The sequence below is a fragment of the Raphanus sativus genome, chromosome 2 (assembly GCF_000801105.2).
Source record: "Raphanus sativus cultivar WK10039 chromosome 2, ASM80110v3, whole genome shotgun sequence".
NCBI classification, from domain to species: Eukaryota; Viridiplantae; Streptophyta; class Magnoliopsida; order Brassicales; family Brassicaceae; genus Raphanus; species Raphanus sativus.
The window spans coordinates 26,347,208-26,359,529 of NC_079512.1; the positions used below are offsets into that span (position 1 = coordinate 26,347,208).

The 12,322-nt window shown below is 36.1% G+C and overlaps 5 protein-coding genes across 6 annotated transcripts; 3 read left to right on the forward strand and 2 right to left on the reverse strand.

Annotated features, from left to right (window-relative positions):
* Positions 1-320: 320 nt before the first annotated feature.
* LOC108841562 (defensin-like protein 22) lies at positions 321-671 on the reverse strand. Its single transcript, XM_018614315.1, has 2 exons — positions 614-671; positions 321-502 (listed from the first exon to the last, which is right to left on the reverse strand). Exons 1-2 carry the CDS (start codon positions 669-671, stop codon positions 321-323), a joined length of 240 nt encoding a protein of 79 aa, XP_018469817.1.
* Positions 672-1,856: 1,185 nt separating this feature from the next.
* LOC108840078 (uncharacterized) lies at positions 1,857-3,417 on the forward strand. The gene is made up of 3 exons (XM_018612899.2): positions 1,857-2,008; positions 2,238-2,403; positions 3,050-3,417. Exons 1-3 carry the CDS (start codon positions 1,978-1,980, stop codon positions 3,303-3,305), a joined length of 453 nt encoding a protein of 150 aa, XP_018468401.2. The 5' UTR covers positions 1,857-1,977; the 3' UTR covers positions 3,306-3,417.
* Positions 3,418-4,620: 1,203 nt separating this feature from the next.
* Positions 4,621-5,716, forward strand: LOC108843545 (transcription factor TCP21). The gene has a single exon (XM_018616766.2). It carries the CDS (start codon positions 4,709-4,711, stop codon positions 5,423-5,425), a length of 717 nt encoding a protein of 238 aa, XP_018472268.1. The 5' UTR covers positions 4,621-4,708; the 3' UTR covers positions 5,426-5,716.
* A 141-nt stretch (positions 5,717-5,857) lies between these two features.
* On the forward strand, positions 5,858-8,861 carry LOC108843546 (protein-S-isoprenylcysteine O-methyltransferase B). Of its 2 annotated transcripts, XR_008942581.1 has the most exons (3): positions 5,858-6,730; positions 7,153-7,936; positions 8,714-8,861. XR_008942581.1 is itself a non-coding variant. In XM_018616767.2 (2 exons), exon 2 carries the CDS (start codon positions 7,170-7,172, stop codon positions 7,761-7,763), a length of 594 nt encoding a protein of 197 aa, XP_018472269.1. In that variant the 5' UTR covers positions 5,858-6,730; positions 7,153-7,169; the 3' UTR covers positions 7,764-7,960. The 2 variants fall into 2 exon arrangements, 1 of the variants encoding a protein (XP_018472269.1); XM_018616767.2 differs by lacking the exon at positions 8,714-8,861 and having other exon boundaries at positions 7,153-7,960.
* A 296-nt stretch (positions 8,862-9,157) lies between these two features.
* On the reverse strand, positions 9,158-11,785 carry LOC108828759 (alpha-galactosidase 2). The gene is made up of 14 exons (XM_018602526.2): positions 11,515-11,785; positions 11,376-11,434; positions 11,244-11,300; positions 11,109-11,143; positions 10,922-11,025; positions 10,776-10,851; positions 10,580-10,704; positions 10,415-10,498; positions 10,256-10,320; positions 10,102-10,184; positions 9,924-10,014; positions 9,783-9,832; positions 9,570-9,710; positions 9,158-9,477 (listed from the first exon to the last, which is right to left on the reverse strand). Exons 1-14 carry the CDS (start codon positions 11,646-11,648, stop codon positions 9,385-9,387), a joined length of 1,197 nt encoding a protein of 398 aa, XP_018458028.2. The 5' UTR covers positions 11,649-11,785; the 3' UTR covers positions 9,158-9,384.
* Positions 11,786-12,322: the final 537 nt, after the last annotated feature.

Sequence of the window (12,322 nt, forward strand, 5' to 3'; positions counted from 1 at the left end):
ACTATAATTAAGGAGTGGCATAGCTTTGTAATTAAATTGAAAAATCAAGGGCAATTACCTATTAGGTATTTTACTTTAATAGTATAGATTAGATTAGTGCCTATCATGCTGAGTGGCGGATGCAGCATAAAATTTTTGAGGGTGCAATTCATACATAAATATAAAAATTAAGCTTAAAATGTAATTTTTAGTAGAATAAAAAACTAAATTCGAGCATGTTACAAAAGATTTCAAATTTTCATGGGGGCAGGTGCGACCAAGTTAATGCACTTGATTTGCCACTGTCCCCATGTATGTTTTACATGTGTGTTGTGAGATTCTTAACAATAACAATGGCATTGTCCTCCGTTAATACGTTTGCAGAAACCCCCTTTTTTATTGTCACAACCTTGAAGACACCATTGGTTGCATCTCCTATTGTCAGAGATTGGGTCGCACTTCCCAAATTCTGGGTGGGTATTGCAACACTTGGAATTACCTTCTAACACATATCCTTCAACATCTGCCAATCATACACACACAAAAAAACCATTAACGTTAAAAGTTATAGAAAATAACTAACAATTCTTATAGAAATATTTTTTTAGAGTGTAAAAGCTAAACATTAACATACCAACTGAGAAGAGGAGGACAAGAAACAAAGCAAAAGAAAAAACTTTCACACTGGCCATTTTAAAATTTGTAATAGTGTTTTTTTGTTGATGAATTTGTAATAGTGTTTAAGATTTGCTTTGTGTTGATTGATAAAAAGTACCTCGGTTATTTATACAACACTAGATGGATTCTACATTTATTTCTGATATCTTGATGAAACCAAACAAACCGTTTCAGTCAAAAGTCAACCAGATAAAAAAAGATCTATTCCATTTATACTTACATTTGTACGTTGACTGTATTGTAACGTTTCAAATTTTTGTGATTGTCAAAACACTATGATCACTTGAAGTTATAGAATATATAACAAATAAAAATCTGAATGGGATATTGTTACTTGTTATTGATTCAAACATATTATTTTCTTCCTGCAAAAGAAAGGAGAAAATCATACATTCCGTTGACCCAAAAAAAAGAGATCAAATACATTTTTTTCTCCTAGACCAAAAGAGAGTTTCACTTAGGGCTGGGCAAAAAATCCGAACCCGAAAAATCAAACCGAACCCGATTCGAAAAAGTAGCACCGAACCCGAACCGAAATTGATTAAATATTCGAACGGGTTCAAAATTTCGGTATTTGAAGAACTGAAACCGAACCCGATCCGAACCAAAGTATTTTGGATACCCGAATGTATCCGAAATAAATTTATATACTTAAATATATACATTATTTTTATATATAATGTATATTAAAAATATTAAAAATATATAAGATACCTTTAAGTTTTCCAAAATACTCGAAAAATATATGAAAATAGTCAAAAGTAAATGTTTAAAATAGCTAAAGTATACTGAAAACACCAAAATAGTTAAATATCTATTGATTATTTATTCAAATATTCAAAGAAAGCTAATTTATATGTTAAATTAAGATATTTTGACATATATGTTATGAAAATTTATATGTAATATATTATCTTTCTTATAGATTTTGAAAATTTAAAGTATATAATGAATTTTGGAAATTTAAAAACATTTTAAATGGGTTATCCAAACCCGAACCGAACCCGTAAAGATCCGAACCGAACCCGACCGAAATTTAGAAATATCTGAATGGGGCTGAAATCTTTGACCCGGAAAATCCGAAACCCGAATGGATTAAACCGAAATCCGAATGGGTACCCGAACGCCCAGCTCTAGTTTCACTAAAATGGGATTTTCTTAATTCACGAAGCCCACTAATATTTTGGGCCTGAGTCAGCCATTAGTAACTTGCTTAGAAAGCCTTCTAAGCTCAAACTTCAACTCCTTCGTCGACGTATTTCGATTAGCCGGAGCTTGAAGCTGAGCAACCAAACCAGTGAAGCTAAAACCCTAATTACCATGGATTCTCCGACCAATTCGCAGAAAACGGGTAAAAGAATAACCTTAATTCGCCTTTGAGACTCAATCCTTTGTTAATTCGTTTCTTATTCTGTAGATATTCTAGTTTTTTTTTTCTTGGCAATTACTGAGAGTTGTTGTGTTCTTGATTAGTGGGAGAGTTTATGGAATCAAAAGAAGAAAGAAGATAAATATAATAGTTTCTTAGTTTCTGTACATTGAATTTTGATGAGTATTTTGCTTATTGTCTTTGTAACAAGTTTCGGACGACGATGAGATTGATTACTCGATCAAACCAGAGCTCTATGATTCAGATCTCGACGATAAAGATGAGCTGTGGATGGCTAAGAAAAGAGATGGCCGTACTTCTGATGCTGTGCTTAGCTGTCCTGCTTGTTTCACCACCGTCTGCTTAGAGTGTCAAAGGTGTTGTGAGATTTCACACTTTCTTCTTTTTTTTTAATTCATTAGAAATGAATTCAATCTTTGGTTTCTCTCAGTGTTGCTTAATATTCGTTTTTCTGTTTGATTTTGGATTAGGCTTAGGGTTAGCTTGTTTAATCCCTAGTCCATGTGTTTTGCTTCCTGGAGCATCATAGGCTGATAGTTAGTCACTTGCTAGATCCTGGAATGTTCAATTTTGACTTTATTTGGAGATTCTGGAGTGTGTTACAGGCTCTATATACTTATTAGGATCCAAGCCGCTTCAAGTCTTTGATTAAAATCTCTAATTCTCAACTTACTTCCTCTAAATCTTTTACCTCTCTAGCTAAGCAGCTCAACGGTTGTTGCTATCTATAATTACAGCTACCATCCGCTACTTGACTAGTTGCAGTGGTCATGTGCTATACTAATACAATAACTTATCAGACACTCTCCTAAGAATAGTCAATGGACTAATACAAGGTCTTCAACCCTGCTTTGTAACTTGGTCATCTTGCATTTTGTTTGGTAGCCATGTGAAGCTGACTTGTGGACGTAGGAACTGTATTAGCGCTATTTTAAAGTATTAACTGCGGTTTATACAGTTCAGTACAACTTTTCCTAATCAAACATTTGGATTCTTTTGCAGGCACGAGCAGTATGTGACACAGTACAGGGCAGTCTTCGTGGTCAATTGCAAAGTAGATAAAGATAAAGCTTTGCAACACAACACAGTTCCGTCAAAAGCTGGTAAACGAAGGAGAGATTCGGAGGAGAAAGAAACTCATTCTGAAGACAGCGAAAGAGTGAACTCGGTCGTTTGCTCAACTTGCTCGACAGAGATTGGAGTCCTTGACAGTGAAGAGATCTACCATTTCTTCAATGTCATTCCAAGCGAGCCTTAGAAAAAAAAACGTTTTTCTACTTTTATGAGTTTCTTGTAAACAATCTAGGAATTGGTTCATAAAATGATACTAATAAACCCAAAGTTTAATCCAATGTTACTGGAATGGATGATCTGTCTTGTCTTACTTTCAGCAAAGGCGGGAAGATAAACTGATCATCTGAGTCATAAACATGAGATGACGTGGATAATTATGATTGGCTGAGTAAGCAAATAAAATCTAAGAAGCCATCGCCAAGTAACAAATAAAACGAATCTTTGTATGAAACACGAGTTGATTCTCTTTTGCCAGAAGTGTCACTTTCTTGCATTTTGGTCCACAAGAAAAGAAAAATGAGAATGGGCTCCAGCTGTTTACCACGTTTGACAATTGTCAAATGATTCGTACACCCTATAGATAAGTTTAAATAGTGTTCATATTTGGTAACCGGGTGATCATTAGCAATTAGTCTTTAATTTTTTTACAAATTCTTTATGTGATTATCCAGCCAAACACATAACTAGTTATCATTGTATAGATAATATATGCTTCGTTTACAAAAATCCCAAATACTATAGTAGTTTGGTCTAGTTTTAACAAGGATATCCAGACTCATGCCTTGTATGTATGGGCATGTTAGCACGACACATTACCAAGGCACGTCAACTAATCATAACAATTTTTCTTGTTAAAAGAGCTTCATAATCATAACAAATGTCAGTACGATAATATAGTATAGTGAATAGTAAATAAGCTATAGATAAAATTATTGAGAAATACCATTTAAAAGTTCTCAACGCAACGACATATCACAATCGGGCGTATCTGCCAGGTGGAAACAACTACATTTTTGTAGTTAAGCTCCGACAGGATGATTATCTTATTATTATTCCGTAATGGTAATAAGAATTGTGGCTATGATTATTCAAATCGCACACACGAACGAACGCATATGTGGGGATCGCAGGATCAGACTGGTTGTAAATACTCAATCAGTAAAGTGCGTTATTGTCATATTACTGGAACCATTTATTTTACAACACACAAAAGAAGACAATTAATCATAAAGTTTTTAAATTTGAAAATTAAAAATACTACTACTAAATACTACCAAAAATCATAAATTCTAAACCTAAAAAATTAAATTCTCCTGCCAGGACCCTGGTCCCCACCGCTACAGTCAACACCGGAGTCAGCGCGTGAGCTCAAACGTGTTCGGACAAAAATACTCGGCAAAGCAAAAAAAAAAAGAACACTCGCGGTAATGAGCTGTGCGGGACCCACCCGCCATGTGCCCTCCTTCCTGTCTCCACCAGAGCTTCCTGCTACTCTCTAAAAATCATTTTACCTCTCTCAATCTTCTTCTTCTTCTTCTTGTGAGAGAGAGATAGAAAGAAGGAACCCTATCCCACGCCGACAACTCCATGGAGAACAACGACGGAGCAATGACTAACGGCGTCATAGTCGAGCACACGTCAGCAAAAGGACCTCTCAACGCCGTGAAGAAACCACCGACCAAGGACCGGCACAGCAAAGTCGACGGGAGAGGGAGGAGAATCCGTATGCCGATCATATGCGCGGCTCGAGTCTTCCAGCTGACCAGAGAGCTAGGCCACAAATCCGACGGCCAGACCATCGAGTGGCTCCTCCGTCAAGCCGAGCCTTCCATCATAGCCGCCACGGGAACTGGAACGACTCCCGCGAGTTTCTCCACCGCTTCTCTCTCCACCACTTCTTCCTCCCCCTTCACGCTCGGAAAGCGCGTGAGAGCCGAGGAGGGAGGAGAATCAGGCCCCGGAGGTGGGGAGTTGACAGTTGGACCTACGATGGGAGCTTCGGTAATGAGTGGTGGTGGTGGGTTCTGGGCGGTTCCGGCGAGGCAGGATTTCGGACAAGTGTGGAGCTTTGCCGCCGGAGCTACGCCGGAGATGTTGTTTACGCAGCAGCAGCAAGCGGCTACGCTCTTTGTCCGCCAGCAGCAGCAACAACAACAGCAAGCTTCAGCAGCTGTAGCTGCAATGGGTGAGGCTTCAGCAGCTAGAGTTGGGAACTATCTACCGGGTCATCATCTCAATCTGCTGGCTTCTTTGTCGGGTGGGAATACCGGGTCGGGTCGGAGGGAAGAGGATGACTCACGTTGAAAAAAAAGGTTTTCATCTTTTGTGCTCTCTTTCTTTAGGGATGATTTGGGTAATGTATAGAAAATTATTATTAATGTCATCTTAAGTGGTCAGAGACTACTTAGTTTGTGTTCTTTGTGCTCAATTTTTAGTTAATTTTAAGATTATTGCTTGTTTCATTAGGGTTTTTAAGAATATTTGGTCTCGGAATTGGTTTCATTGAGTGATAAGAGTGAGACAGTGAGATGGATTGAGTGATTGTTGTTACTTAAAAACGCCATAAAGAAGAGCAGAAAAAAGCTATTTGTAACGTTTTTGGTGCGTCAATTCTTTTATAGATCTTGTCAATGAAGTTGAGCCCACACGAACTATATTGATCTCTCACCTGTCAGAAGGATTGTAATTTTGAATGCTTCTCGTGACTGGTATGAATGAGAATTGAAGATATGAAAACAAAAAATGTGAAGTGGTCCTAGTCTCATAACTACTGTATGTATAAACGTTGAGTACTGTGACAAAAGAACTATTCAGTTATACTCATCTAATCATAAGTCCTTGTTTAAAAATGTGAAGGGGTGGTCATAGTGTAAGTTTGTATGTAACTTTGTGCTTGCTCTCTTTTGGTAAAAATTTATTAATAGAGTTGTTTGCTTTAAGCTTTGGCAGAACTGAAAAAATGACAACTGCAAATTTTGAAAGGAAATAACTATTTTTGAAACTGTACACCAAGACAAAACAATAGGACTGTTGGTAATATTTCCAGACCGAACATAGAAGCGGTTCTTCATGGTTTAACCAGTTGGACCAGATGAAAAATTGCTGAATGCATTGGATTGCAATTGCAGTTCTACAAGGAAGAGGATAAAAACATCGTCTCCGATCTTACTAATCTTTCATTAGAGATCAAAACCGGCAGACCAGGAGGAAGAAAAATGCGTATAAAGTTGTTAGTTTTGTCTCCTTTCCCCAAGTTTGTCGGAGAAAAAAAAAAAAAAAAAAAAAAAAAAAAAGTTTGTCGGAGAATGTTAAATTAATTTAAACCTAACATCATTACTAATATAAACCGGAACAATCCGATCGGTTAGTAATTCGAACCGGTAGCCTTGAAGAAAAAGCCTGGTTCTTGACATTTTAGAGTTCCTGCAACGGTTCTTCTCAGTGATTAATTTTTTACCGGAAGCCCCATCTCCGTGAATCAAACAAAGATTTATTTTCACTGTGACAATCACAAATCTAACAGAAGGTAATCCCTTTATTATTTGTCCCAAGCAAAGATAAAGAGTGTGTTTGGTGAGGGCAATTTCACGCAGCAGCCGTCAATTTGAAGTGAGTATGTCTCAGATCCTCGTTGTTAAGAACTTTTTAGTTAGCAGGCTAGTAGTTTAGAATAGTCTGAAAAATCGTGAAATTTTACTACGTATAGAAAGAAAAGAACCATGATTATTCAGTTATTTTCATCTAAGCACAAGTCCTTGTTTAGATCTTCATGTAATAACCGTATTTTGGAAGCATATATATCATTAATTTTCTTACTCGATTACTTTAGCTTGAAGGAGAAAATTAAACAAAAAAGGTCTCTAGGATCTTTTAGGTTGGTGCCACATTTGAGGTGATTAAGCTTAGTGTTATTGAGATTTGGGTTTTAAAGAAATCTTTAGTTGATGGGAATATACTTGAATGCTTCCCATCTTTGGCTTTTGTGGAATTATATCGGATGTGTTAATAACATCGGGAGTATTTGTTTCCAGGTCTGGTAATAGAATCTATGAAAGAGATCTTTAGTGACACCGGATCCAAACAGTTAACACAAATGTTCCTAGCGATCATCTTCTTCCACACATCGGAATACATTCTCGCCTTAGCCATCCACGGAGCATCGAGAGTTACTCTAAGCTCACTTCTGATCACCAAACACTATGCTTTCGCAATGCTAATCTCGATCCTCGAGTACCTAATCGAGATCACTCTGTTTCCGAACCTGAAACAACGCTGGTGGATCAGCAACTCTGGTCTTATAATGGTCATTCTCGGTGAGATCATCCGCAAAACCGCGATAATCACAGCAGGCAGATCCTTCACACACCTTATAAAGATTCGAAGGAAGGAGCATCACAGGCTTGTGACGCGAGGAGTGTATCGAATCGCGAGGCATCCGAGTTACGCAGGGTTTCTGGTTTGGTCTGTTGGAACGCAGGTGATGCTGTGTAATCCTGTTTCCGCGGTTGCGTTTGCGGTTGTGGTGTGGCGGTTCTTTGCAGAGAGAGTACCTTACGAGGAGCATTACTTGAAGCAGTTTTTTGGGAGACAGTATGTGGAGTATGCGCAGAGAGTTCCTTCCGGTGTTCCTTTCGTAAACTGAACCATGTTATGAACTAGACAAGTTTGGTTAATCTTTTTCTGCTAAGAAATCGTGGAAGACTCTGACTAGGCTAGAGGATAATCAGTTTTGATTTAATCACGGAAGACTCTGACTAAACTAGAGGGTTATCAATTTTCGGCTATGTCGAGTTTTGTTGATTCAATCTTAACTAGGTGTTTTCCTGCATCATGTGCAGTAAAATTATTTTCAAAATTTAAATTATATTTAAAATAAGGTTTATTAAATATTATAGATTTTATTATTTTTACCGATATTTAAATATAGATTTTATTTATTTAAATATTAAACTAAGATAAAATAATTTTTATTTAAAAATATATTGTATAATTATCAAAAATTTGAACTAACAATATTTATAGAATCTGTAGATATATAAGAATCTAATGATTTTACGATTAGAAATCAAAATTTTCAAAAAATTGTAGCATTTTTTTAAAGATTTATAATTATAGAAAATAAAATAAAAAATAAATTTGAAATTTTCATGTTGTATACTTTATTTTATAGATGATGTATACGATATTACCATATTTAAAGAAGTTTACCAAAAATAAATATCAATATTAATATAAAGTATGAGTTATTACCATATTCTAAAAATTTTACCAAAAATACAAATCAACATTAAATTAAATAATTCATGTCATATTTTTCGGAAGCCATGTCATCAATTTTAGTAGTCATGTCATATTTTTTTTTCTGAAATTTCTAATTAAATAATCCATGTCATATTTTTCGGAAGCCATGTCATCAATTTTAGTAGTCATGTCATGTTTTTTTTTCTGAAATTTCTAATTAAATAATCCATGTCATATTTTTCGGAAGCCATGTCATCAATTTTAGTAGTCATGTCATATTTTTTTTTCTGAAATTGATTGTAGAAAGGACATGTGGCAAAATCACTTCTCAAATATAGTCTAGAGGATTAGTTCCTATGATATTCTTTTTGTTTTTCCATCGTTCTGTATATATCTCAAGTTTCTTGTGCAGAGACCTTTAGAGTTGATTGAGATTTGCAAATGTATATGAATTTATTAATCTGATCTTGTCTACAATGAAAAAAGAAAAATTTAGTTTGTATAGTAGTGTCTATCTTTCTAGGGACTATTCTCTGATCAATCAGGTAAAGAAGAAATGAAATGTTTCTTCTAAAGTTCATGAGAAGCCATGGCTTTGTTTTATTGCATGAACCGCAGCTTGGAGAAAATATCTGATGAGGAACATTTTCGTAGGTGGATAACTCGAACCAGATATCAAAACCACAATATCGTTCCACACCGCAGTGAACTTCTCTTTTAGTAACCCCTTAAGGTCTTAACCAGAGACTCCCAAACTATAAAAGAGTATGGGCAGCTAAAAAGGAGATGTTGACAAGTCTCTTGAACCTCATGACATAGAACACACTCTGTATTTATGGATACATTCCAAGCTTGATCACATTTTATTATTAATGTTATTTGAATTGATCATTTATGATGCTGGCATCTCATATCCGGCATAGTAAATACATCGATTGACTTGGGAGATAATTGTTACAATCTTCAGAGTTTGCTAGGGATCAGTTTCACTTGATTGACTCTAGCTGTAGAAGAACAGCATCTTAAGCTTTGCGTCTGGTGAGAGTATACATTTTGCAGGCATGAGGCTCTACTGGGGCAGAGAGTTGTTTTCTAACACCTGAGTGTGTTGAATGCTTCATTCGTCAAAGTTTTCATGATTAGGTTTCAGGTGTGAGTAAATAGTAATTCATAATGAGATTCCATGGTTTGTATATTCATAATTTACCGTCCACAAGTCATGAGCATTAACAATAGCTGATGAATGGAGGCCGATGTCTTCCCATCGAGCTGTGATGTTTGCAGGTAATAATCCCCTGTTCCATAGGATGACTGCTACTCGTTTCTTGCTTAGTGGACCTGCCCATACCTGCATTGCACCATATAAGTTATGTTTATGTGTTCATATTGTTCGTATTTATTATGTGCATAAGTATAATACCTCAAGATCACCATCTTTCTTGACTTTTTTTCCCTGAATTCCAAGTTTGTCTGAACATAAACATCCAACGCTCTTACCACTTTTGGATTCTAAATGAGAGATTCTAAAGTCTCTAAGAACTTGGTTTTGATAATTAGTTACCTTGATTAACAGCAATCACCTCTTTGTTGCTAAGCAACTCAAAGGTGACTTTATCCATCGATCTAAGATCGCACCCAATCAGCAGAGGAGCCTGCAAGTTGCAACAGAGAACACAAGCCAAAAACATTCATACTATGTTTAGGGGTTTCAGGTAAACAAACATTCAATCATCATATACTTTTGCCAATGCCCATATGCTGAAATGTGATCGGTACTCTTCTCTAGTCATGCCTCCATTTCCCACTTCGAGCATGTCTGGATCTGTTTCAGTTTTACCGCTATTACACTCACAAGTCACAACTGTTGGTTAAAAAAAAGAAGAAACTATTTACCGTTCCATGATCCTGGTCTTGCGTAAGATGCCCATCGATCATTCTGATCTGCTATCGTTGTCATGCTAATAATTAAGCGCACACACAAAAATAGGATTCATCTCCAAGTTCTTGTTTCATTAAGGTTGCAAAAAAAAAGGTCCATTAAAGAAGAGAAACCTCTTCCAATTGTCTTTGATATCTCCTGTTGTTCTCCAACTGTTACCAATATCTCCCGCCCAAGTTGCTGGATCCTCTTGTCCCCTGCACTTGCAACTCAGTTTCATCATCACACACAGAAGTTGTCTGAAGAAAAATCCTTTTAACTTATATTTTGCTTCTTACCATTCACACAAAGAGAAGAATATAGATCTTCCTGAATTCATTAGAGCTTTGCTCATCTTTGGGTATCTTTCTTTTGGACTTGTCCCTGTGTTAAAGCAGTTATCATACTTCAAGTAATCAATCCCCTGTGACACCATAACAACAAGACCTTCAAGGTTTGGGACTTGAGCTCAGATTATAGGATATATATACATACCCATAAGGCAAATGTTTTGGCATCTTGTTCTTCATGCCCTAGTGAACCTGGCATGGTTTGGCTGCAGGTAAAAGTCCTAGAAATCCAAAAAAAATAAGATAAACAGAAAAATATCAACTATGCAACATTCTCTTGTATATATATACCCAGCATCAGAGTAGATCCCAAGCTTAAGGCCTTTGCTATGAACATAATCTGATAACGCTTTCACTCCTGAAGGGAACGTTGATACTTTGGCAGCCAAGTTTCCCTGTCAAATACATCAAGAAACACATATCAGTTTTGTTATTAAAAAACAAACAGAAACATTCTTCTTTTTGTGTGTTCTTTAACCTGAGCATCTCTCTTAAGTTCACCCCAACAATCATCTATAAACACAGAGACAAAAAAGTAGACAATAAGGAAACAGAGAGACGAGGAAAAAAAAACAGAGTAAGAAACACTAAAAAATGGTCTTCTTAGTTTTACCTATGTTGATATACTTGTAACCTCTTGCTGAGAGACCACTTGAAACCATTGCATCAGCTGCAGAGAAATTATTTTAAATAACCTACCAATCTTGTATCAGATTTATCGTTAAATAATAGAAAGAGTAGTCACCGGTTTGTTTAATGAGAGTTTCATTGATGTTACACTGGAAATGATTCCAGCTATTCCATCTGAAGATAAGAAAGTAAAATCATAAGAGGTAAGTAACTTGCGAGTCAAGAAAATGAAAAACAAATGAAGAGGATCAAACCCCATTTGAGGAGAGAGCGCAAGTCCATTGTTCATCAGCACTCGACTCTGAAACCCATCAACGAGCTGAGTCAGAGTCAGAGTCAGACTCAGAGTGAGAGTAATGATCCGTAAGAAGAGACCAAGAAGAACCATTGATGCTTGATCAAAGTTTCTTTGCTTGTTTCCTTCAATGGTTATAATAACAAGACAGACTTTGAGAAAGAAAGAGATCTCTCTCTAAATATTATATGTATACAGGACACACACAGACACTGTGACTGTCCTAGTTGCCTGCATAGCAATTAGCAAGTGGGTCGTTTACGTTTACCACTTTTAATTTTAGCTTTTTATTATTCGTTAATCATCGGCTACGGAGTACATATTTTGTCAGCGGCAAATCCACTTTAGGTTGTGACCTGATTAATGCCATTTAGATCCAAAACACAGAAACATAATCCTTCACGCGTTTCAATAAAAATGGTTAGTTTTTTCCAATGTCATGATCGCATTGGACTCTAGTAGACACAATCGAATAATTTTGTACCAAATACATTATTATATTTAATATAGTTACATATTATGCAATCACACATGCTGATATAATATACCTATATTACAAATTTGTCAAAGTTGAACCACTAGGAATTGATGTGTGATGTTGCACTTGTGAGGCCAAACTTTGGTTCCACATGTCATTGTCAGTGACCATTGTTTTAGTGGTATATTAAAAAGTGGGTGTGCTTTCTCAGTATGATATTTGATACTATTATCATGCTTTGCAAAACGATAAATATATATTTATGTAACAGAATGTGACATATATACAA